At 43.2% G+C, this 26256-nt stretch overlaps 1 protein-coding gene across 1 annotated transcript in view; it reads right to left on the bottom strand.

Annotated features, from left to right (window-relative positions):
- Positions 1-26256, bottom strand: part of MAP3K1 (mitogen-activated protein kinase kinase kinase 1) — a 416577-nt gene that overhangs the window by 164093 nt on the left and 226228 nt on the right. The window contains exons 9-11 of the mRNA XM_069222317.1: positions 24113-24287; positions 20906-21196; positions 2446-2567 (exon numbers count right to left, since the gene is read on the bottom strand). Coding sequence (XP_069078418.1) covers positions 2446-2567; positions 20906-21196; positions 24113-24287 — 588 coding nt within the window. The remainder of the gene's footprint in view (positions 1-2445; positions 2568-20905; positions 21197-24112; positions 24288-26256) is intronic.

Here is a 26256-nt window from a genome sequence, read left to right as displayed (position 1 = left end):
TGATGTTAAGCGGATCATCTGGGGCAGGCTTGTATTTCTTCTTTAACTATAGGGAGACTAATCCAGGTTTGAATGAGTGCTGAAAGTTGTCTATGTTGCACTTCACAATGCTCTTTAGCATGGGCAAATACTGGACAGACCTCTCAGTTTTAAAGAGGGTACTGCCTATTGGTAGGCAGTGGTGTATTCTGATGGAAGCAGGCCACATGACCTGGTAGGGCTCTAGATCAAGATTGTCTTAAGGAGCAACATGGCAATCATCCTATAGATTGTCGCCATTCCCTGCTGCAACAGGGTCATAGTACGGATCTTGAGGATAATAAGTGCTATCCTGGTCTGAGTTAGTGTGGTCTGAGTGAATAGAGAACTGTGGAAACTGAGGAGGTGGTAGTGTACTAGGCCAAGGTGGTGCTAGTGGTGTGTAATGCTTAGGGGTAGGAAGTTCCAGTGGCAACCTTTTAGGCTTGTCTTTAAGCTTCTTAATAACCAGAAAGAGCTTTGGTTCCTACAATATGTGTTCTTCAAAGGTGAGTTACCTCCTTTTGGCTATGTGATCCTGGCTAATCCTGCTGGTTGGTCAAGCTAGGATTTTTCCTGTGGAGGAGTGAAAGAAGATTTTCACTGTCCAACATGAGGAACCCCTCAGGGAATCTGAAGGTGAGAGGGGCCTCATTCAAGTCAGATTTCTGCATTAATCGTAGGGTGGGTATCTAGGTTTGCCTCAAAGAGGATTTCAACTGCTTAAGTGGCTTCTAAGAGGCCGAGTCAAGCTGGTGTTGAAGGATGCTGAGGCACAGTGTTCTTTGCTGAAGGCTTTCATACATTCTACAAAATCTCAGAACCCGGAGCTAGACCTGAAGGTTGGTGACTCTTGTGGGTCACCTCTGGGCTTGATGCCATGCTCGTTTGGGAGCAATGGTAGGTAGGCAGGCTTCAACCAGGGGATGCTTTTGAGGTTGATCCCAAAATGATTGATCCTTGTGTGAGCATGGTGGAATGGAAACTTCAAAGGTAGTTTTTGCCCTAAGGCCTGTGCTCTGGCATGAAGGGAGTTCCTCTTCTTCCCTCTCTAAAGCTTCAGAGGACAAAGCCTCTGAGTTCTGGTCTCCCTGTGCCAGTTCTGTTCTCTTCTTTTTTGTGCCCATGATGTCCCCTCTGGTCTGGCGTCTCATGTGAGGCTCTACTTGGCATCTTGTGGTGTGCCCACCAGGGTTCGCCTTGATAATGGATGGTTCTCTTCCACTGGAATTCCTTACATGCGAAACAAGTCTACTTCTGGTACTCCAGAGACAAGCACTTAATTGACCCGATGTAGCTCAGACCAGGGAAATTTCGAATTACACTTAGGGCATAAATGGAATGGAGTTTTCTCCATAACAACCTGCTCAAACAATCATTCTCCATACATGTTTAGTTTAAGAAAGCAACAACCATGCTGTTCGAAGTAGAGTCCTCTGTAGTTGTCAATCCAGTGAGAAATTCTTCCATCACTGGGGCAGAAATCTTGATGACTGGCTCCAAAGGGCATGAGAAGACAAACCCGCTCTTGGCACTGGAATATCCAAAACCCGATGGTGGAAAAAAAAATCTTTGTCCTGGTGCTTTGTAGGCTAAGGGACGAATCGCAAGGTATCTTGTACCGTGATTCAAAACACTGAAGAAAAACAACTTGTGCCCAACATTAGATGACAGGAATAAGCAAAGAATATGTATCTACAGCAACATACGCCTCAAACGTAAATTGGTGGTACATCAAATGAAGAAGTCAAATAAACGGACCCAATATTTTAATGCTTATTTAGATTTTCATGAAAGTTACTTAAATAATATGCAACAGTGAAGGCTGTGTACAGAAAAAAGACCCAAAGACAGGGCCTTTACTGAAAACATGCATGCTAGATTTCTTGTTGATTATATTAAACTCTGCAAAAGGAAGCATGTGTGGTATAGTGCTTATATCATTACAGGTTATTACACTATGACTTTGCTCACAAAACAAACAATAACAGCCCTGCGAGATGAAGGAATTTCACATAAGCAGCCCTAAAATTAAAGAATACTTAGTGACTTAGCTCCAAGTTAAAAGAAAGTGCTCTTCCACAACCACTGCCTCAATCGTAGAGCACATTTAAAGGAGGAATCCATCGTTTAACTATTGTGGTTCAGTATCAAGAGACAAATTGTAGCATACACCAGAAAATATCCAGATTTTAAAATGTGAACAAACATTTATTTGGACCACAATACGTCTGTTGATGAGTTACTGTTTAGCAAAACAATTTGCTACCACCTACCAGAACGAGAGGAAAAAATACATCTACCCCAATCTAAACTGGAGCCTAAGCTACATTTATGCAGCATCCTCCTTGTTAAATCAGCAATCTTTCAGTTTTCTATGACTCAATAAACCGCAGGGTGTTCTAAAAGGCGGCTTGCAAAGCATACCTATTAGCATCTGCACATTTGACAAGAATGGTTTCCACAACCGGCTTCAGAAGTTGCTGCAGTCTCGCTCTTTCAGCCAAATTATGACATGGAGTATACACCAACATGGCTCGTAAGGTTTTCTGCAAGATAGAAAATACATTTAATATAGTCTTCAGACACAAATGTGATTGTTTGATACACCTAAGTGAAAGTAAACTCAGCCTCCTTTAAATGACCAGTTAAATCAAATGACCTATTCACAAAGTTTCCTGAGCATTAGGATTTTTTTTATATGAAGTTCAAAACAATATTTTTGGAACGTGCTAGTTCTAACAGTGATTTTGTTTAATGCAGAAAATAAGGAAGACATTTTAGAATGTGTTCCATGCATTCATCCAAGTGGCATCATAAAGAGCAGTAATACTAACATTTCACTTCTCTCATTTTAGGAAGGGAGGCTTAGAGCAATAGCAAACTTGTTATACAAAGGGTCACAAGCACTGTCCAAACGAGTACTACAAGAAACAACAAAAAGACCACCCAACTGCTGTTTCAATGTCAAAAGTTCACAGTGCCAGAGTCATTGTGTTCTGAATGTTCATACATGATGCAGGTTAACCAAGTCTACAAAGAAATCCAAGCCTCTAGGTTACCTATTCCTCAACCAACTTAAGTAGAGAAAGCCCTAGTATCCGCTTATTTCTATGTTCCCAAGAATCATTCTAGCATATTTTCCAGAAACCTAATATGTAAATTTAGGTGTAACGAAAATTTGTAATTAGTTTATTAAATCAACACTACTTTTCTCCTTTATGCATACCGACTGAACTTACCAGATATAAAGACTTTCCTCATGAGATTTGCAAAAGCGGTCTTCCCTTCTCTGAGAAAGGAGGTTGAAGGTAGTGCTAATTCAGAAGGGGGCAACTGTCACCAGCACCACTGTGTGTAGCCAGAAAAAGGACGCGAGACAGATTCAAAATCTAGTGTGAGCAGAAGGAATAATGTGACACTACACAAAAGGCCATATCATAAGTATGTTACGCAGGCTATAGATCATACAAAACATTGTTTATTTGTCCATCATATAAATACAAATTCACCATCACTTTAATTGTGGCATCCGTTCCTACTGCAAAAACATCCTAAAAATATGCAATTTAGCCAAATTGAATCTTTTGAATAGCCTTAAATCAATTAATATAATTTCCTGATGTAATCTATACTGACCATTGACTTTCTAATGATCCTAAATCAATCATTTACTTTTGTTGGTCGACATCTATGTTGAGGAAACAAGTACAGTTTAATATGTTGGCGCAGTGTTTCAGCTACTAAAGTAATTCAATGTAGCCTTCATCAAGACAACACTTACCCATCATGATGCTGTCACATGATGGACGTATATCTGAAGCATGTAAAAATATTATGTATTAATGCTCTATATTTCACATATATATAATTACATTATAAAATACATTTTTGTCTGTGAAAGTATCTCGTCTACCATTTTCAATCTTTTCTTCCGGATACCATAAATTAATTAATTATGTAATCAATGTCAATCTATTAATAGCCTTATTACCTGAAGATATTGCCTAGTACCATTATATTTTTTCCAGCTATATTATAATTATTTATTCAGTAGCAGAAACTAAACGTTTATTGTACCATCCTGTTAACTTCTTTTTTTAACAACTATACCCAGAAAACAGAGCACAAACGTTGTACAGTTAATTAACATTCTTTAAGGAGTCTCTCACAACATCTTACTGTAGCCCTTATGTACAGTAAAAGTCATTTGAAAATCTAATTTATTGTCACCAGCCAAGTAAAGAACCAGTCTTTATAGTATATTTAACCACATTCCCATATCCAAGGTAAACAAATGTGACTCATTAACAAGTAAAAGAATAAAGGCCTACAGGCTATGACCTAATGACATCAATGTTCATACTTAATTACATAAGGTTCACATTTGTTATAATATCTTATGATGTTTTATACCATTCGTGGTATAAGTCACCTGTGCTGATCTGCAACAGACAACTTCTAATATATATATATATATATATATACCCCATACACAGATCCAAGTGTGAAAAACATGTGATTTGCATTATTACGTCATAATGTAAAAGCTCAAAGAGTGTCAGTACTATCCGTTCTTATGGTTTGCGTAAGCAGAATACTTCTGAGAATAATCTTATGCTGCTCTGTAGTGTTAGTAATAGCCATCTGTGAGAAAGCCTCAAACTTTTGACTTATTGATGTTTTTGGAGAAAATTAAGGCATCTTTACGAGTGTCTCTTTCCATACCTGGGCCAGTTTAAGAGATCCTAATCAGAAACAGAGGAATTATCACATTATAAACTGCTACTTTCACAAATATATTTCCCACGTAATTGGTAAAACATTATCCTGGTCTTATTATCTGGCACCAATCACATACAAGTTACAGGTCACATTTTATCTTTATTTGACCCTATTCTCCTATGTTGCTGCCCTCTGGCTCCTAGATAGAAAAGTACAGGCCCTAGGGTTACGCATGAGATCTTACTACACTTATTAAGATGTGGTCCGATCTTCGTTGAAGGATTAGCTCGCCTTTGCAATGTTCAGCCACGCAGCCGAATAAGCAAGCATCCGGTATTAGAACATTGGAAGTTGGCAGCTCCATTGAAAACAATGGAGCGCTGCGGGCTTTTACTGGCCGGTAAAAGCCCGCAGCGCCAACATTCCAATGGGCTTTGTTCACAGCAGCAGCTGTGAACAAAGCCTCATAGAGCCCAAGGGGATTCTAATCCCCTCGGGCTCCGTGAGCAATTTGTTTTTTTTTTAAGAGAACATTCTGCCCTGAATGGCAGAATGTTCTAATAGCCTTAGAACCCGCCGAAGCAGGCTCTATCGGCTATTAAAGGCCCTTTCCCTTGTTAAATGCCCTCGCCTTCGGCTCGGGCATTTAACTCGGGAGCGGGCCTTTAATAGCCGGTAGAGCCCGCTACGGCGGGTTCTAAGGCTATAGTAGAAGACGCCACTCTTTTTAAAGTAAAATGGTACATTACACATCAAGCTCAGAAACAAACGTGTTGTGCATTTCTCTTTCATAGCAGTCATATTCAACAGGCTCGCCAAAAAAAAAAAGTTTTATTCAGTGTGATGTTCAATGGGATGATGATGTCTCTGATAGCAGAACTAAAACATAAATCTTGCACATTACTGTTTCTCACTGTAGTCCTAATAAATGGACTATAACAAAGCTCAACCCATAGAAATAATTCCATGGGATAAATTAATCTTCTATAATACCCTCCTCCCTGGTCTGTTTTTTTGTGTTTTCTAATTCGTTCTAACTTCAATGTTAATATAAACTAACCAAGGAATCATGCATCTGAGTCAGACTTCTAACTGTTCATCAAGCATATCTACCATCTAGTGCAGCAATCATTTTCGAAAAAGGCCCGTAATCACACAATAGGGAACCACTTTTGTTTTTCATTCATAGAGTTAGCGCTGTCTACATAGTACATTCAGTATTGTTCTCTTCATTGTTTCTTCACATTTATATCTCCTCCTATGCAATTAACATACTGTTTTGTTTTATTCACTTAATTTGCCTGTCCTGTGTTTTTTCTCTGCGTATTGGAGGACCATAGGGGCATCTCACCTTTTGGTTCCAACTTCAGAACAATATTCATTAATGTGCAAAAGAGGCCCCCCCTCGGTTTTTCCAACATACAGTTTCTCACATGGACATTATATTACATATCACATTACAAGTTCTGCAATTCGTGAAGGTTTTGTGCCAACACGTTTTGCCCTTGGGCTCAAACACATCTCCCTCAACTGCGGATTCACAAGTGCCACATCTATGGCGGCCAGAGATGTCATGCCTTCACAGAAGGAATAGTTTACCTGTAACTCCAGTTCTCTCTTGGGGGTATTTGTATAGTCATAACCGCCGAATAGAGTAGCAAGCCCATCCCCCTGAGAGCGGTGGATTAGACAGAACAATAGAGTGATGTTTCTTTAAGAAAAGAGATTTCTAAGAGAAGCCTGTCCTACTTGAGCATCTGCCCTAGCATCAGAATCAAGGCAGTAGTGCTTAGTAAAGGGGTGGACAGATCTCAAAGTAGCAGCTTTGCAAATATCTGCTAAAGGAATGTTTCTCATCAAAGCAGTCGTGGTTGCTGTGACTTGCGAAGGGATTTAGTTTTGTCTAAGTAAAACCTTAAAAGCCTCTTCATATCAAGAGAGTGCAGTGTTCTCTCGGCAGGAGTAGATGGGTTTTGAAAGAAAATCGGTAAAGAAATTGTCTGGTTTACATGGAAATCAGATACAACTTTTGGTAGAAGTTTTGGATGTGTTCTCATTACAACCTTGGAAGAATGAAAAACAGTGTATGGTTCATGAGCACAAAGGGCCTGGATCTCACTAACTCTGAGCTGATGTAATTGCTACAAGAAAGGCCATTTTCCAAGTGAGATGTTGGAGAGATACCTTGTGTATGGGCTCAAAAGGATGCTGCATTAGACGTGAAAGAACTAGATTAAGCTCCCATGGCGGAGATGGATGCCTAGTAGGAGGTACAACCTTCTTTAACCCTACTAGGAAATCTTTAATGACTGGAATTTTAAAGAAAGAGGTTTGTGAAGGACATTTATTGTATGCAGTGAGAGATGATCAGTGTACTTTTGTGGACGAGAATTGCAGAACAGATTTTGCTAGCTGCAATAGGTATGGAAAAATAACATTCTCTGCATCTACAAACACCAAATGCAGATTCTTTTCCATTTTAAGGCATATACTGATCTGGTAGATGGTCGTTTTGCGTCTCTTTGAACGTCCATACAGTCTTGTGGCAGATTAAGGTGACCATACTGCACTAGCTCAGGAGCCATGCTGCCAAATTCAATGATGAGCGATTGGGATGTCTCATCTGTCCTCTGAATTTCGTCAGATGGTCTGGCCTGTATGGCAGCCTGAAATGTGGACAGAGTGATCGGTGAAGAAGGTCTGGAAACCACCACTGTTGGGGGCATTCCGGGGCGACGAGGATCATTCTCGCTTTGGAGCTGGGCAATTTGATCAGGACTGCTGGGATCAGGGGAAGTGGCGTAAAGGCATGGAGAAATTTGTTTGACCAGTTTACCCATAGGGTATTCCCTAATGTCCCTGGATGGTAGTAAATGGAGGCGAAGTTTAGGCATTTTCTGTTGTCTGCTGTTGCAAACAGATCTATAGAAGGGGTGCCCCACATTGAGAAGATGTATTGTACGATGTCGTCGTGCAGCACCCACTTGTTTTCGTCCAGCGCTCTTGCTGACAGTGTCTGCCTGTACATTCTCTATGCCCGAGAGGAGAGTCGCTGTTATTGTTGGGTTCTTTGCCAGAAGCCAGTTCCATATTGTCCGCGCTTCCAATGATGGAGTTCGGGATCTGGTGCTGCCGTGCTTGTTCAGGTAATACATGGTGCCTGTATTTTCTGTCTGCACAAGTATGGTGTTCATGGTGAATGCCAGGAACGGCTTTGAATGCCAGATGAACTGCCTGTAGTTCTAGGAGATTGATGTGATACAATCTCTCCTTCTGAGACCAAGAGCCTTGAGTCTGCAGATGATCCATGTGTGCACCACATCCTGGCAACGATGCGTCCGTGACTACTGTCTGCAAGGGAACTTACTGGTGGAAGGTGGAAGGGCACCCCTTTCAGAAGATTGTTCGGAGAACACCACCACTTGGGTGACCGTGTAGCATGTGGGGAGAGAGTCAGTTATTAGCCGATTCCATTGATTTTCTAGACACTCCTGCAAGGGTCTCATGTGGAGGCGAGCGTTGGGAGTGAGGTGGATGCAAGAAGCCATTGATCCTAGAAGTGATGAGACTATTCTTGCTGTTGACTGAGGTGCTTTCTCAAGAGTTTGACATTTCAGAAGGATCGATAAATGTCACTCCTCCGAAGGAAACACCTTTGCTTGAATGGTGTTGATGGTGGCCTACGTAGTGCAACCTCTGGACAGGTGATGACGTTGACTTGACGAGGCTGACTTGAAGGCCCAATCGTTGAAGTTGGTAAATCCAATTGAAATGTAGTTGGGCTTCTTGAGATGTGGCTGTCTTCATGAGCCAATCGTCTAGATAGGAATAGACAGATTCGATGCTTTCTTAGATGGGCTGCCACCACAGCCATGCATTTGGAGAACGTTCTGGGCGCTGACTTGAAGCCGAATGGGAGCACTGCAAATTGGTAATGGTCTTGTCTCACAAGAAACCTCAGGAACCTCAGATGGTTCCTGGCAATGGGAATATGGAAGTATGCATCGTGAAGGACAATGCAACATTGCCAATCTCCGTGGTGAAGCTGGGGATATATCTGATGCAAAGCCAACATTCTGAACTTCTCCTTTCGAATCCATTTGTTGGCTATTCTTAGATCGAGAATAGGTCTAAATTTGTGCTTGTCTTTCTTTGGTGCTAGGAAATACCTTGAATAAATCCCTTTTCCACGTTGATGGGTGGAAACAGGTTCTCTCGCCGCCTTTTGTAATAGGATGTTGACCTCTGCCCTGAGAGAATTGAGATGTGACATGGAGGGCTTTGGTAGAATAGAAGGCAGAGGGATTGTAAACTTGAGACAGTAACCATTTTGCACAATATTCAGTACCCAGGCGTCGAAGTGATGCATTGCCACTGTCAGGTATTGCAACATACTTCCCCCTACTGGAGTGGGTAACAGAGGAGGGGAAGGACCGGCTCAGGACTTAGACGCAGATGCTTGACGTCCTTCTTGGGTGGTTTGTTGAGTGCAACGACCTCGCATTTATTTGTGCTGGGTTTGGTATGATCTCTGGTGCTGTTGAGGAGATCTAGGTGGCCCCCATTGCAGAGTTTGGAATCTCTGCGAGAAAAACCTGCGATAGTAAGGCCGGAATGACTTACGCTGTTCTCAAGGTTTTTCAATGCCTATAGCTGTAAGAGTGTCCAGTTCTGATTTCATTCTAGACTTATCAGCGTGAGAACCAAACAAAGTAGAACCTGCAAATGGAAGGTTCTGTATTCTTTGTTGTGCTTCTACCTTCAGAGAAGTAACACAGAGCCATGAGTGCCTTCTCAGGGATATTCCATGACAATATCCATGCGCCACTAATATAGAAGAATCCGTTGCTGCACTAATTATCTGATTAGAAACCATAGCACCCTCGTTGATGACTTCAAGGAAATCTTTTTTATCTGCCCAAGAGGGCTGTGGCACTGGCTGTCTTCATGGAAACTGCAGATGTTGAGCAAACTTTGCGACCGTCGCGTCCAGTTTTTTGCTCTCCTCGTCTGGTGGAGAGGGGGATGAAGGAGAAGCAGAATGTAACTTCTTAGCGGCTACAATACCAACAGAATCTGATGCTGAGTCTGCCCTTAAAAATAAAGGATCCTGCTCTGGAGGAAGATATTTCTTTTGGAGGCTAGAAGGCACGGGCTTGGCTGTGGTTGGTGTCAGGAATAAGTCCATCGCCGGTTCAAGGAGGCCTGGGACCAGCGCAAGCAAGGATCTTGCAGTAAAGCGTTGGTGCAAAGTCTCGAAGATCACAGATGTTGTGGGCCGTAGGTGCTGCCATAGGAATACTAACCTTCGCAGCACTTCGGACAAGAACTTCCTGAAATGTGTTCACATCGTCAATTGGAGAGACTCAGGGTGTTGGAGAATAGTCCCTGGTAGACGAGGAGGAATGATGCCTGCTCTATTGTGGCGGTGATGTATGGAACTAGAGGAACGTCTGGATGAACGGTGATGCGAATGTCTTGATGAGGCTATAGGAGTCGTAGGAGCCGGTTCAGAGGGTGGTACCGGAGGAGGCGCTACATGAGCAAGAGGATCAGGTAGAGGAGGCAAAAGCGGTGAAGGCATTGTGGTATGTGGAGGAGGAGATGGTTGAGGAGAAGCGGCTGGAACCATCACAAGAGAAGAAGATTCAGATGTGGTGTAAATCCTCCTCCTCTTCCTTGATAACCTCCTCAATGCCGAATAGGTGATTTAAAAAGGAAAGGTTGGTCAACACAAAAGTGGTGAAAGGGATGATATGTAACCTTTAACTTTGCCTACTGCAAGGCTTTGCTGGGCTAACAATAAAATGAACAAAACCACAACAGAAAGTTTAGCTATTAGAGGATCAAGATGACAGACCCTATACCAGGCCACAAATTTCTCCTATCATTATGAATTGACTGACTTGGTTAACAGGCGTCTGACTGTGAGGAATATATACCCCAAAATTCAAGGGACTCAGGTGCTAACGCTCAATCTCCAAGCTTGGAAGCGTAGGTTGTGAAGAACTGTGTGCAGGACCTTACCCTGTTGCCGAGAAAGGAGACCCCCCCCCCCCCCCCCCCCCCAAAAGAGGTAGCCAGATCAGAGGGCAAATGCTCAGACTCAAATCACAGTCCCAAAACCGCCTGGCCCAATGCAGGATTAACAAGATGACTTGATCTGACTCTGCCTGGACTTTCCTCATAACTCGAGCCAAGACAGGCAATAGCTGGCATGAGTACAGGAGACCTATCTTCGCAGTGAAAAATCCAGCACATGGTGTTCTTGGCACTGCTTGTTCTCAGCAGTGGTGAAGAGCTTTGCCAATGCCATGCTCCCTGGTCTAACAGGGTTTGGGCCAGCACAGCATCAAGTCACCATACAAGTGCCACTACTGGGCATCTGCTCAATTCGACCAAGGACACCATCCTGCCCCGCTTCTGGCACTCCCACATGGTTGGCGTGATGTCCATAAGAACCTGCACCAGCCTCCCTTTCATGGTCACTAAGAAAGCTTTGAGAGCCAGCAGCATGCTTGATACTACAATAGGTTGATGTGGACTCCCAAAGCTTTGCTCGTGACCACCTTCTACTTCTTCCAGGTGGTTTCCCCCACCATTACTGCGATATCTGAGTGGGACAGTGAGATTGGCCTGCCAAGTCAGATTGGTGTCCACTTGCCACAACTGAAGTTCATGGAGCCATTTCCTCAGAGGTGCAGACAGTTTCAGACATATCAATAAATCAATCAGTCGCATTTATAAAGCGCGCTACTCACCCGTAAGGGTCTCAAGGCGCTGGGAGGGGGGGGGGGGGGGAGGGGTCAATGCTCGAAGAGCCATGTCTTGAGCTGCCTTCTGAAGTGAAGGTGGTCTTGTATGGCGCGAAGGTGGCTGGGAAGGGAGTTCCAGGTCTTCGCTGCTAGGTAGGAGAAGGACCTGCCTCCGGCGGTGGCTTTGCGAATGCGGGGTACGGCTGCCAGGGCTTGTCCGGTCGAGCGTAGGGTGCGAGGAGGAGTGTAGAAGGAGACGCGGTGGTTGATGAGTTCTGGTCCGCGGTTGTGCAGGGCTTTGTGTGCGTGGGTGAGGAGTCTGAAGGTTATCCTCTTGTTGACTGGGAGCCAGTGGAGTTTCTTCAGGTGACCGGAGATGTGGTGGTGGCGGGGTATGTTCAGGATGAGTCGTGCGGCAGCGTTCTGGATTCGTTGAAGTTTCCTCTGCAGCTTGATGGTGATGCCGGCGTACAGGGCGTTCCCATAGTCCAAGCGACTGGTGACGAGGGCGTGGGTGATGGTCTTCCTGGTGTCGGTGGGGATCCAGCGGAAGATCTTGCGGAGCATGCGGAGGGTGTTGAAGCATGCTGAAGTCACTGAGTTGACCTGTCTGGTCATGGAGAGGGAAGAGTCCAGGATGAAACCGAGGTTGCGTGCGTGGTCGGTGGGTTGGGGAGTGCTGCCTAGGGCGGGAGGCCACCAGGAGTCGTCCCAGGCGGTTGGTGTCGGGCCGAGGATGAGGACCTCCGTTTTCTCTGTATTCAGTTTAAGCCAGCTGTCTGTCATCCAGTTCGCTACTTCCTTCATGCCTTCGTGTAGTCTGGTTCTTGCTGAGGTGGGGTTGTTGGTGAGGGATAGGATGAGCTGGGTGTCATCTGCGTAGGATATGAGGTCGAGTCCGTGTTTGCGTGCGATGTTCGCCAGGGGGGTCATGTAGATGTTGAAGAGGGTGGGGCTGAGGGAGGATCCCTGGGGGACGCCGCAGATGATCTCCGTAGCCGTGGATCTGAAGGGGGGGAGGCGGACTCTCTGAGTTCTTCTGGAGAGGAAGGAGGTGATCCATTCCAGGGCCTTGCCTCTGATGCCGGCGTTGCTTAGGCGACGTATCAGGGTGCGGTGGCAGACCGTGTCGAATGCTGCAGAGAGGTCCAGGAGTATGAGGGCCACGGTTTCTCCTTTGTCGGTCAGGGATCTGATGTCGTCCGTGGCTGCGATGAGGGCGGTCTCGGTGCTGTGGTTAGCTCTGAAGCCGAACTGTGAGGGGTCGAGTGAGTCGTTGGTTTCCAGGGCGGTGGTGAGTTGAGCGTTGACGATTTTCTCGATCACTTTGGCGGGGAACGGTAGGAGCGAGATGGGCCGGAAGTTTTTGAGTTCGGTGGGGTCTGCTGTTGGTTTCTTTAGGAGGGCGTTCAGTTCGGCGTGCTTCCAGTTCTCCGGGAAGGTTGCGGTGGAAAAAGATGTGTTGATGACGTCTCGGAGGTGGGGTGCGATGATGTTGTCGGCTTTGTTAAAGATGTGGTGCGGGCAGGGGTCGGATGGTGATCCTGAGTGGATGGAGTTCATGACGTGGGTGGTTTCCTCAGTGGAGGTTGGGTTCCAGGTGTGGATGGTGGTGTTGTCGGTGGCGGGTTCCGGTGGAGGGTTCGTGTTGGTTGTGGTGAAGCTGTTGTAGATGTCGGTGATCTTGTGGTGGAAGAAGGCTGCGAGGGAGTCGCAGAGGTCCTGTGAGGGAGGGATGGAGTTGTTTTCGGCGTCGGGGTTGGGGAGCTCTTTGACGATGCCAAATAGTTCCTTGCTGTTGTGGGCGTTGCTGTCTAGTCTGTTCTGGAAGGCTGATTTTCGTGCTGCGCGGAGGAGTTGGTGGTGTTTGCGGGTGGCGTTTTTGAGAGCAGACATGTTTTCGTCGGTCTGGTTGAGGCGCCAAGTCTTCTCGAGGGTGCGGCATTCTTTTTTGGAGTCTTTGAGGTCGGGGGTGAACCAGGAATTTTTCTTGTGGCTGTTTCTGTTTGCTTGGGTCTTCAGGGGGGCCAGGAGGTTGGCGCAGTCTGAGATCCAGCTCGTGAGGTTGTTGGCGGCTTCGTTGGGGTCTGTAGTGCTTGTGGGTGGGTTCTGAGAGAGGGTCGATGTGAGTTGTTCCGAGGAGATTCTGTTCCACTGTCTTCTTGGTGGCTGTTGGGCGTGGTGGTGTACGTTGGTTTTCTTGAAGCTGAAGTGGACACAGCTGTGGTCTGTCCAGGAGAGTACGGTGGTGTGGCTGAAAGAGATGTGTTTGCTGGAGGAGAAGATGGGGTCCAGCGTGTGTCCGGCGTAGTGGGTGGGGGTGTTGACTAGTTGTTTCAGTCCCAGGTTGGCGAGGTTGTCCAGTAAGGCGGTGGTGTTGTTGTCGGTGCGATTCTCCAGGTGGAAGTTGAGGTCCCCTAGGAGGATGTAGTTGGTGGACGGGAGTGCGTGTGGGCTGATGAAGTCTGCGATGTCTTCGCTGAACTTTGTGCGTGGTCCCGGTGGTCTGTATATGAGGGTGCCTCTGAGGGTGGTCTTGGAGTCGCTGTTGATTGAGAAGTGGAGGTGCTCGGCGTCGGGCAATGAGTTGTCGGTGTAGGTTGAGATGCGGATGGAGCTCTTGTGGGCGATGGCGATGCCTCCTCCGGTGCGGTTGGTACGGTCTTTCCTGATGATTTTGTAGCCGTCGGGATGGCTATGGCGATGTCGGGTGCCGAGGAGGGGCCCGACTGGCATAATGCCCGATGTTGAGCCCACTGAAATTAAGGTTACATTGTAAAGATCCCATGTACCATTTGGTGCAAAGGACAAGGAGGATGCAGGACGCTAGGAGTAATAAAAGCTTCAGAACCATTCTCACCAAGACTACGGATTTAGTCTGAAACATCAGGACCATCTCCAGGAAGTCCTGGACTCTAGACTGTGGGTCGTTTTGTGAGATATGAAGAGGATGAGCATCGTCCAGAGGTGGTCTACAATTGAGTTCAGAGAGCCTGCCTTGAGCAGCAGGTTGCTGCCGTAGAAAAATACCATAACTACTCCAAAGGCGGGCTGCAACCACCAGTATCATTTTTGTGAACACCACGGGGACCAAGGTGAGACTGAGGAGTAAAACGGAAAATTGTAAATGTTCTGATCCGACCATGAACTGCAGTAGTGTCTAAGGCTGAAAGACGTGTGTATCAAAATGTGTTATGCAAGTCCAAGAACACCATCAAATAATGTACCAGAGTGAGCATTTTGAATTTCTTAATCCACAAGAAGGCATTTCAAGGTCTATGACCTATCTGTAGGATGAAACTCAAAGCCTTGGAAAATGTACTGATCATAAGTGATGAAAGAATGAGCTTTACAGTTACTAAATCACAGTCTGAAAAAGTATTTGGACATTCTTATTAAAGATACAAAAACTTTTTACAGAATTTTTATGTCAACAAAATGTTAAAAGTACACTATTACATTACCAAATCAGTCTTCCAAAGCCAGAAGGACCATCTGCTCTGTGGGCACTTTGTAACGCTATGTTGCAATTCTACACATGTAAGAGATGTTCTTTTCAATTCTAATAACTGCGACAAGATAGACTCAGTCCTAAGAAAGGCTATTTAGAAACCAGTTTTTGCGCTGAAATGCAATAAAAACTTGAGAATTAACACAAACAGACATTACATATACTGGGAAATTCTGCAGATTAATACTAAAATCTCTGGCCACCACAGATGTGGCACTTGTAAAACATGTGAATCAACAGTTGAGGGAAATCTGTTTGAGCATCAGGACAAAAGGTATTTGCACAAAACCTTTACAAACTGCAGAATGTATGAGATATACATCACACCCTATAGGTAACTGGTTTATTCCTGGTATTTCTTTGGGCTGGCCTTGTGATAGTGTTGTAGTGAATTCAAAATGTCAATGAGAAAGAGGAATGCACAAGATTTATTTTTCCATTACATGACTGACTTGTGGTATTTTATCAAAGACTTAATCATCACATTTTCTATGGGTTTTGTTTTGCTACCCACAGCAGTATGGGTGCATTGAAAGAGAAACCAGAAAAATGTGTGTGTCCACGCTATGCATGTGAACTTTCCAAACTCATGTGGGTGCCATTTTGGTGAAAACAGGATTACAGCTTCCTGGTATAGGCAGGTTGCCTGCAGTATGCATGTCTGAACATTGAAAAGGTGAGCTATATCTTTGACAAAGTTTAGGAAGGGCTCATACCAAACTCTATGGACTATACCATTTTATATGGAACAAGAGTGCCACAATTTAAGAAAGAATATGGTTACATAAGAATAACCTTCGACCTGTCATTTCTATGCAACTGTTTCCAGATCATAAGAGGAGGAAAAGACCATGATGTTAACATAACTTCTCTTTTTACCTTTCATAATATTCTACCAAATATGGAGGAAAGAAAATGTTGCTTACCATGTAAGCACCTATTGGTAGTGTGTAGTACTACGGACTAACATGCTCTGCATACTCCTGCCATCTAGTGTTGGGCTTAGACATGTGCAAGTTGATTTTCTTTGAAGAGGGTCTTCAAAGTCACAGGATGCACTGTAATTTCTTTAGCGGGTAATGCACATGAGTACCGACTCAATGTTAGATTGTTTTTCAGTGAGTGTCAGTAAGTATAGAGTGGCCAGCGAATTAAGTCGGGGGCACAATGTTTATTGTGAAATAAGCTAAGTAATAAAATACGACATCTGCAAGCAAAGCCACGAGCTTCTGGGAGGAGGGTGGGCACATGTTAACCAACAGCACTACAGACTATGTACAGATATACTTAGGGAATGAGTGAATGATTGGGGGTTGACCAGGTGGCTGCGTAACATATGTCAGTCAGCAGGATAGCTGCAAGAAATACTATGTTATCCTGCTTTCTTGCATGAAGAGGGTGCCCTCGGATAACAGGGAGGCTCTTTGGTTTTTTGATAGCATGTTTGGGTGTACTGGACTACATATTTTGTAAATACCAGCCTTAAAATAGACTGGCTTTTGCAGAGTTCTTTAAAGGCTACAAATAACTGATCAGGCCTGCAAAACAGCTTGGTCCTGTTGATTTAATAAATGAGTGCACGTTTAACATCAAGTCTTTGGAGGTCTCTCTTGGCTACCAAGTCTGGTTGTGGGAAGCTCAATCATTTGGTTGAGGTGGAAAGGGGAACCACTATGGGTTGATTCTGAGAACTACCATATCCCTGCGGTCCTGCATAAAGAGTTCTTGGAGAGTGAGGGCCTGCAACTCACTAATAAGTCTGAGGGAAGTTATGGCTACAAGGAGAGCTACTTTCGATAACAGGAATTACAAGTGCAAGAATGCACAGGCTGAAAGAGGACCCATGAGCCAGGTAAGGACCACACCGATTTTCCATGCCAACCCTCTTGAGGCCCTACATAAATGTTTTGATGACTGGAATGTGAAAGAAGGAGAAGTGTTCATGATTTTGTATACATGCAGCCATGGCAGCTAAATGCAGCGGTATAGAAGTGTAGGCAAGGCATGGCATTTGTAGATGGAGGACGTTTGTTTTAAGAGGGTCCAGGTGAATGGAGGCACAATAGTGGACAAACCTCTTCCATTTTGCAGCAAACACCTGTGTGGCAGGTCTGGAAGATTTGTGCAGAATCTCCATGCAGTCCTAAGGGAGACTTAATTAACCAACTTCCAAGATCTCAGTCACCAAACTTATAGTGAGAGCTGCTTGGGGTCTGGGTGTCTAATCTGGCCTTGGTTCCGTGTAAGAAGGACTGGCACATTGGAGAGCTTCTCTTGGAGGTAGCTGGACATTTATTTAGATTTGTGTTGGATTACCAGGGTTGCCCGAGTAGCTCCAGGAGAAGTGTCGGATATTTACCACATTTTCTGGACTACATTACGAAGTAGTGGAAGAGGCAGAAAAGCATAGACAGTGATCCCTGATCAGTTCAATCATAGTGCATTGACTATGGGTACCTGGGTGGGAAGTTTAGGAATTTTATTTGGGAGTGCTGAATCAGTGTATCAGAGTACTGCCCAAGTGCCAAAAGCTCTCTAGTGAGACTTGCAGGGGAAGGTCTCTAAAGCTGATGTCCACTTCCAGATGGTACTCCTCCAGAAATTGTGTGCAGTGTGGGAGAAACCAGTGTCCTGCAGTAACATGGAGAACCTGCCACCTGGATTCTGAAGGATATACACTGATGCCTGTTTTGAGAAGGACTAAACCTGAAGAAAGGCTATCACCTAGAGGTAATTGAAGCACCACTCCTGGTGTTGCAGGGCGGGCCTCTCTCAGACCCAATTCCACAAGCCACCATTTCCAAGGATGCCTCTCATGCTGGCTTGGGGTCGGGGGGTAAGGGCAGATCTTGACTATATTACAATACAGAGGTGTGCCACCCTCCAACCTCTATCCCCAGGGCCCTTCCTCTATCTTTATTATTGGCTCTCTAGGCACCCCTGGCATACCTCCTGCCCACATGCTGATGCAAAGGCTGCTGTTGTCTCTGGTATGAATGGATGGGATCAGAGGAGATGGCTCAGGCCTCTGCTCGAAGATGCTTTCTCTGAAAGGAGCCTTTGGAAGGCATAATGTGAAAGACACCAATCAATCTTCTCCAGTTTCTCACCAACCTGAGGCCCAAATAGGTGGTTTCCACACCAAAGAGGAGGCTAAAGAGATGCTGTTGAACCTTTGGCTTGAAAGCCGAGATTTGGAGCCAGGCATGGCATTGGAGAAAGACACTGATGTTAACCCCCCCGGGAGCTGTGTCCACAGCATTGTGGCTGCAACAGATGGTAGCACTGGAGATGGATTTGCCCTTGGACCTGAAGGCAATACAAGCTTTGGCTGTTTGTGCATGGGGCTCAATACTAGACTCCCTCAGGAGCAGTGCTGTCACCGCATGAGGCCCCTTAGGAGGCTTGGAGTGGGTGTCAAGGTGGACCGTATACATAACCGTGGCAGATTTATTCATTTGAGGTCTGCAGGTTTTGGAGGCTGGTGGAGTACTTCCTCCTCCATTTCGGAGCCACCGGAAGAGATGTCCTTTGGGCTAGGAGTTAAGCTGGTACGATGTAATGCGTGAAGGGCCAGCATTCTCCCATTCCTTGGTGCTGAAGGGGTATTGTTTGCTAAAGATGTTGGGCGTCAGACTACTGGTGCATTTTCGATGCACTCACGCCTCTCCCTTCGGTACTACAGATTTTTCTTTGACTGGAAGGCAAGACAAACTTCACACAAGGCATGGTTCAGGGGGAGGCAGAGGTTACAAATCTTGTGGTGATCCACCAAAGGAACTTAGTGTGGCACCGTGACCAGTTCTGGAAGGGCATCTATGACTTCCCTGGTGTGGATTCTCCAGTGCGGAACTTGTAGAAGCAAAGAGGCATGCACAGCTTCAAGGAGGGTGAAGGCCCTGGCATTTAGGTACTCGATCAGCAGGTGTCTGTCTCCACAAAGCGCAGTTGAGAGTAGAACGTAGAGGACAAAATTTTCACAGGTCTGCCTGTCGAAAATTCAACATGCAGGCCTGACAGAAGCTGAAGAACATGTTAAGTCTTGGGGCCCCATCAGTGCACATCCGAACCTGATGGCAGAGCAAAGCACTCTAGCTTGGAGTCCGTGCCCACGTGCACTGCCCACTAAGGAAGGAGTTACAGCGCATCCAGTGACACGTAAGTCTGTCTTCAAAGAAAAAAAAAAAAACTTGTAAACTTCCGAGCCCAACACTAGATAGCAGGGGTATGCAGATCATGTGTAGATACAACACATTATGAACATATATTTATGTGGAAGAAGTGATTTCTAATATAATAATTCCTCATTCTAATTAGGATCTCTTATATTGGCTGCATATGTAAAGACAGTAACACACAAAGAAACTTCCCATTTCTCCCTAATATCAATCAGAGAAGAGAGGGAGACCTAAACACATGGAATTAATAGCACTAATGACACAGAACAGCCCAAGAACATTCAAGGAAATATGCTCCTTATATAAAATATAAGACTGGATATTACTGATGATTAATTATAATATGACTTAGTAATGTGGGTCGCATGTTTTTCAACCTTGGATCTGTGGATGGGGCTAAATATATTATAATGTCTGTATCTTAAGGTAACCAATGACGAAATATGGCATTTCCTGTAAAGAAACTACTAAGAGGTTATACAAGGTCATGAAATACTCCTTGGATAATTTTAATGAGTCTGCACATTTTATGTTCAGATTTCTGGGTATGGTTAATTTAGCCTTTAGTAAGTAACAGTAGATGATTCTGATCTAACTGTATAACTGAACATTATATATATAAAAATAATGGCATGGTAAATATTTTCAAATAATTAGGTTGATAGGGAGGATAGATGTAGCATAGACTAAACCGAAAATGGTGGAGACTGCATGAACACCGGGAATGATGTACTTTATAATGTACCAATGTAAAAATATATGTTCACTACATAGCAGTAATACCTCATTTTTTACATGTTTCAGATAGACCTGTCATTATGCTGTAAAATGATAAACTTTAACTGAGAAGGCTGCACTCAATTACTTAGGTACCTGAACATTGTGACTACATATTATATGCTCCCTGAACATTTGATACTGATATGGACTAACCAAAGTAAAAGGAAAAACAGAATACAAGGGATTGAGAAAATATCTGAATTAATTTAAGGATACTGAAAGAAAAAAGAAAAACATTCAGGGTAATTCAATTGTTACTTGTTTTTATAATATTCTGCAGTAAAAAAGACATTGTATTTAGAGGATAGTATTATAAAGGATGTTTTATATGAGCCACACTTTGTACATGTTTATGATAAGACCTTTTTGAGGAGTAGTACATTTCCCTTTGATTTTTTTAAAGGGGGATCTTCTAACATCTGTAATGAGAAGGATTAACATCATTGCTGCTTTGCTTCCATCCATAATTTTTTGCTAGAGAAAACCACAGGAAACATTCATAAAGTCTTAAAATAAAGTACATTATCTTTTTGAACCGATACATAATCTATTGAAGTATTAGACTTGTTCGCATAGGATTGGCATGGTTTTTCCATTGGCGTAGCTGGATGGCAATGTGCAATGCCAAAACCATACATCAATTATTTGAGAACTATCAATTCACTCAATCAATGCAACTCTGTCCTAAAGTAATGTTAGTCCATGGGAAAACAATATTTAATTATGGCACTGGAAACAAAGCTGAAAAGTTCTTAAAAAAATAAATAAAAAAATTAAACTTTAATACAGTACACCATATTGTGAAGAAATAACATTCCTTGCTCTTGAAGTGGGCTTTCTTAAATGTGTATTGCTTGGAAAAGGGATCCATAAACCAATAGTTAAAGAATATAATACAGACAAAGCAGCAAATAGAAAATAATCAAATGCCTACTTACTAAAGCCGCGACATACACTTTGTAGACTGGGTCAGCGCAAACCATAGACAGCACACTGCAGCAGGACTCCACAACATCATCACCTGAGATACTAGGTTGGGATGACCCACTAGCAGCAAGCAGAGCTGCAGCACTTGTGATGCTCCCATTGCAGCTTCCAGAATTTCCAGTGCTTTCACCATTTGCTAGCAGCAGGGCACCACTGACATCATGCGACAGACGTCTAAGTGCCATCTCTCGGATATTCCAGTTTCGAGAAAACAGACAGCCAACCAGCTCCATGCCAAAACCCTATGGAGCAATAAGCACCAAAATTATAAATAGAAGTAAACTACAAAATAAAAGAATATGAAATGTAAGCCTAGAAGCATGTGAACTTGGGAATTCATTAGGTTGAACAAAGGAGCTGTTATCACATCAAATGATCCCATCCTTCCAAAGTCCACACAAAAATGTATTTATAATGACTTGCGGTCATTGTGGCATGATGTTTTACCTATGTTCAAAGCCATGGTCATCAGTCTCTCCAAATCACTTTTTTAAACTATGTTTCTTTTTGCATGGCAAACCAGCAGCATACATTCAACAACAAGCAATACTTTGTTTCTTTAAAGACCTTAGGGTACAACCCACAGATAACGGATGAAAAATGTGTCAAATCAGAGGTTATAAAAAAAAAAGAAAAGAAAAAAAAGGAAAGAACAATTATGTAGTACTATCTGCTCAACCCCTTCAAATACAGCTACATAGTACAGTTAATATTAAGTTTTACAGCTTCACATCAACTAAAACCACAGGCTATGTAAGGCTTTGCTCTACTACCACTCAGCATAGAAATGCAGTGGCATTGACGTCTGCAAGTTTGACAAGACATTTATGAAATAACTTCCTTTGTTCAGCAAACAGACCTGCTGGTTTTTAGGTTTGTAAAAAAAGGAACACATTTATAGTCTGTCATACGTGAGTGCATATTAGCTTTTCCAGCGTTTAGTATTCTTTATTGTAATGTTTTGTACTGGTGTGTATTTGGTTCATTCATTAACAGGTAGCAGCAATTATTGGCAGTACCATCAAGTGATCAGTAACTTTAATCAAAGCTGCAGTAAAAGCAAGTATTACCTAAATATCTGGCACAACTAAAAAAAAATAGCAGTGCATCTGAAGAGATTAGTGTGCCAGAGATTTGTGTGTGTGTGTGCGCATGCGTGCGATTGTTAAATTCCCAGTCTACATCTGGTTTACATGCCAACATATGAGGAAAAGATAGCATCAGTTTTTCTTGTTGAGGTCTAATGATCTAAACTACCAGTTTCCACAATTTCAAAGTGAGTTAGTTTTATTGGCTTTTCCGGTTACTGAATGACAGTTGGTAATAAATTAAATTAACAGTGGGGTTGTTAAAAAACACACTGAGAATCTCAAGTTAAAGGACAACTTTGTGACCAAAGCAACCAAAGACTGGAAGGTTTGAAGATTCCTTCAGCTTTAAAGAAGTTGGACCTTTAGAAATGAACAATATCAGGGTTAGAATACATCCAGGGTCTGTGATAAATACATTATGTATCAGACAAGCACTTGCAAAACCAATAGGTCTCACCTTTGAGACCTCTGGATTTTAGCTATGTTGTACATCATCCCTACAGCATGACAAAGATACGTTTGACTAAAAAGGTGCTATGACGCGGCAGTTGTGTAATTTTGTAGGCGCATGCACTAAACTTTTCAACTGAAGATCTGGTAAGGGGCGAGCAACACAGAGTGTTTGAGAAGACTGGATAAAGCAACGCTGGTGGGGCAAAGCTACACAAAGGGTGGGGAAAAACAGCAGCCAGCGAGAGAGAAGTCAGGTGGAGGGGGGCAACATGAGGGCGGGGAGAAGAAGCAAAAGCTGAGAGATGAGAAGGCAGACTGGTTTGGGTGATGGGGTGAAGCAACACAAAGGGTGAGGAAAAACAGCAGCCAGAGAGAAGGATGGGGTACAGGTGGGGAGGGGAGCAACATGGCATAAGTAGCAGCAGCAACAGGTAAGAAAAGACGGGCCAGGTGGGTGGAGAACAACATTGAGGCCGGGTATGAGAAGAAACAGATGAGAGAGCAACGTGGAGTGGACTGCGAAAAGTATATCTGTGAGAGAGAGCAACAAGGAGACAGCTGGAAAACACTCACTCTTGGGAAGTGCTTAAGACAAAAGAAAAAAAAGCAGGTCTCTAAAAAGTGAGCACTGGAAGAAAACAAGTTAAAGAGGCAATGCATCAGGTGTGTGACAGGCACAAGATCAACAAGGTCAGCCATTGCATAAGAAGCAAGCATGAGTGACAGGATAGCCAAACAAAAGTAAACAATGGGCAAGCTCCAAGTTCTTGTATGTTCTCAGTAAGCCCATACTGTGTCTTGCAACAGACAGCTAATGCGCTTCCTCGTAGGGTTGACTTGCTGTACTCAAGGCAAGCATGTAGTTTTGCAATATTTAAGTACTTAAAACAAATTTCATCACAATTTATTAACCACTGTTGTGCTGTCACACTTGTGCCAGGCTCCAAAATAAATCAAACGTTATCTTAAATGAAAATTCAGCCAAAGCTTGTAATTCAGCCTTTGTTTGGAACAAAGCTTCTTCCATTCTCAAAGGCCTTGAATATGGGTTAGGTGGAGGAGTGTTCCTGTGTGGGATACCATTCAACTCAATTGTAAGTGGACTGGTGTCCCCACACCTGGATTTTCGGGGTGCATAAACACTGGACCCCAATTTTAACAGCCAGAAGATCTAGCCAGTAAAATCACATGAGGCTTGGACTGCAACAGTCTGGCTTCAGTCCTAACCCCCTTCCATTTCATGGGAAGCACAGAAGGCTCTAGCTGGCCAGTAATCAGCCTCAGCTCTGACCAGACACCTCCCCAATCCCCCAGCCTAACCCCAATGTTTCCATTTACCACCTGCTCAGAGCAGAAGTTCTATGCAATGATATTAATCCCTCGATCTGATTTGGACCCAGTAAATCTGTGCTGCATGGTAGGACTCATTACAGGGATAAATATTCATGATAGCCACATTTCTGGCTACATGGAATCCCTGCACATACACCTAGCTAGTGTGTGTCGCGCACTAAGTGGAAGAAACAGCAAAGTTAAAATTAAAATAAAAAATCTAACCACCAAACAAAATGTATAGAAAGCAATAATAGTACTCTTCTCTGTGCTTCAAATTACCTGAATCCAAGGCTCAGCCAAATCCTTATATGCAGGAGGGATCTGTTGAACCCCAAAGTTAGTTAGATTGAAGTTACTATCGTGTGATCTTCTTGGTGAACCAGGTGACTGGAGTGCTTGCTGTTGTGCAGAACGGACACTGGAAGGAGAACCCACAGGGCTAGACAAATCATGACTGTCAAGATGAAACACAAGAGCATCTATCAATTTTAACTTCAGAAGTGGAAAAATCGATTTTCAAATTATTAAAATGTCTTTGGCTGTACTTGAAACAGCTCCATGTCACGTTTTGAAAGGTAGACTAAGGTGAAAGACCTGAAACACACACATACCTCCAAATATGTGGTTATGTCTACGACAAAGTACTACCATTGAAGAACTCTATTCATAGGTCAATTATACACTAAACAGAAGATCAAGAATGATTGATTTTAACATACATATTATTATTGTATATGTTCAGGACTTATTTGCCTGCACAACAGGAAGAAAAAGCTCTGAATATGCAATATCTACTATGATGCACCTTGAAATCTACTTCTAGATCTGCTTAGTCTAGATTAATGTGAAAATACCAGTCGAGTACACGCTTCACCCTTATATTGTAATACATTGTCAAGTGTTCTTCAGAAAATTATAGCTAATCCTGCATCATGCCAGGTGAAGTAACCCCTTACTTTTGCACAGTACTGTTTTAAGTACAACACTTCTTTTAGAGGAACTGTTCTAAAAATATTAGGATTACTACAGTCAAAATGGGTGTGCCCAAACAAGGTATGTTTGAAAACACCATGATTATAAATACATAAGTTAAGACTTTCTGAAAAATGTTTATAAGTTTACCTAACATGAGTTAAACGGCGTTTAAGGTGGATGATGTTCCAGATATTGGTGACATTGCCAGGGAATGGCTGTTTACAGCATGTGTGTTTTTGAATGATAGTATTTTGTAAATGAGTGCTTCTAAGCTGTGAGCCACTGAAATCAGTAGTGTTTGTGCCCAATAGGCCGGGGAAGCAGATTCATTGTGATAGATATGATCATACGTTGTGCCAGTAACTTGCCTAGCAGATGCATGAAGAACAGTGGCAAAAGAGCCAAATATAGGTATTTCCATTGGTAAAGTTTTTGTACCCAAATTGGCAATTTACTTGATCAAAATAATTTTCGCAGACGAAAGGTTTACTACCTCATTGGAATGTTAGATGGTGTTCAGACCCTTCAGAAAAGGAAGAGAAGTGTGCTTGCAACCTTGTGGGTTTGATCGGGAAATAAAGAATTAGTCTACTGAACTGATCTATAAGTCCATTAATTTTGGGCCTGAAAATCAATTAATGAACTTTAAGAATAACTGGGACCTCAATAAGCCCAAACCTGCAAGCAATACCGATGGACAAAGCACAAAAGTGAGACAGGATCAACCTAATTGTCACTAACAAGTTGTTTTGACACAAAATCCAAACAGTCTTTATTAAAAACAAAATATCAGTTCAGTTCTGCTATGGATTATTTCAAGGATACATCAATGTGTTTGTAGTAAGGCAGACATGTTTGAATGCCACTTCTGTATGTTATTTAACTGATCTTGCGACATAAAATTGAGTCATAACACCAGGAAAATTAAAACCAAGGAAACATCAAGATAATCAGTGATATACTAACTGTACACTGAGCAGAAGAGGCAACAGAGAAGACCCATAAAATACAGGTCAGAAATCTAAATTCTGCATTTTCACACTTTTGTTCCGAAATCTCATAAGATAGCTGAATGACGTTGAGAGCTTCTTCCCGTGCCACATCTACAAAATAGCAAATTTTATGGATGACAGATTCCACAGTTTATCGTTTTGGAAGATGCTGACAAGAACACAGAGAAGGAACTGCAATCAGGTTACTGCTCAGTCTTACCATTAAAATGCAGTGAAAGAATTACTACATGTAGAATTAAAAGTTAATTTTTTTTGTTTTGAAGGACAATTCATAAAATGCCAACTCCCTGTACAGTTATATTGTTTTCTATAGCCTTAAAACAAGTTTCAAATTGCAGTTGATTATGGTTAAATGCAGATCCTCACGTTATCAAAATATTAGTCTCATTAGTACATTTCAATGCTATGAGTAACTCTGTAAAACACATCTTGCAA

This window comes from Pleurodeles waltl, chromosome 1_1 (genome assembly GCF_031143425.1).
Source record: "Pleurodeles waltl isolate 20211129_DDA chromosome 1_1, aPleWal1.hap1.20221129, whole genome shotgun sequence".
NCBI classification, from domain to species: Eukaryota; Metazoa; Chordata; class Amphibia; order Caudata; family Salamandridae; genus Pleurodeles; species Pleurodeles waltl.
The sequence above is the reverse complement of the archived record's forward strand: the minus strand, read 5'-3'. Positions and strand labels throughout refer to the sequence as shown.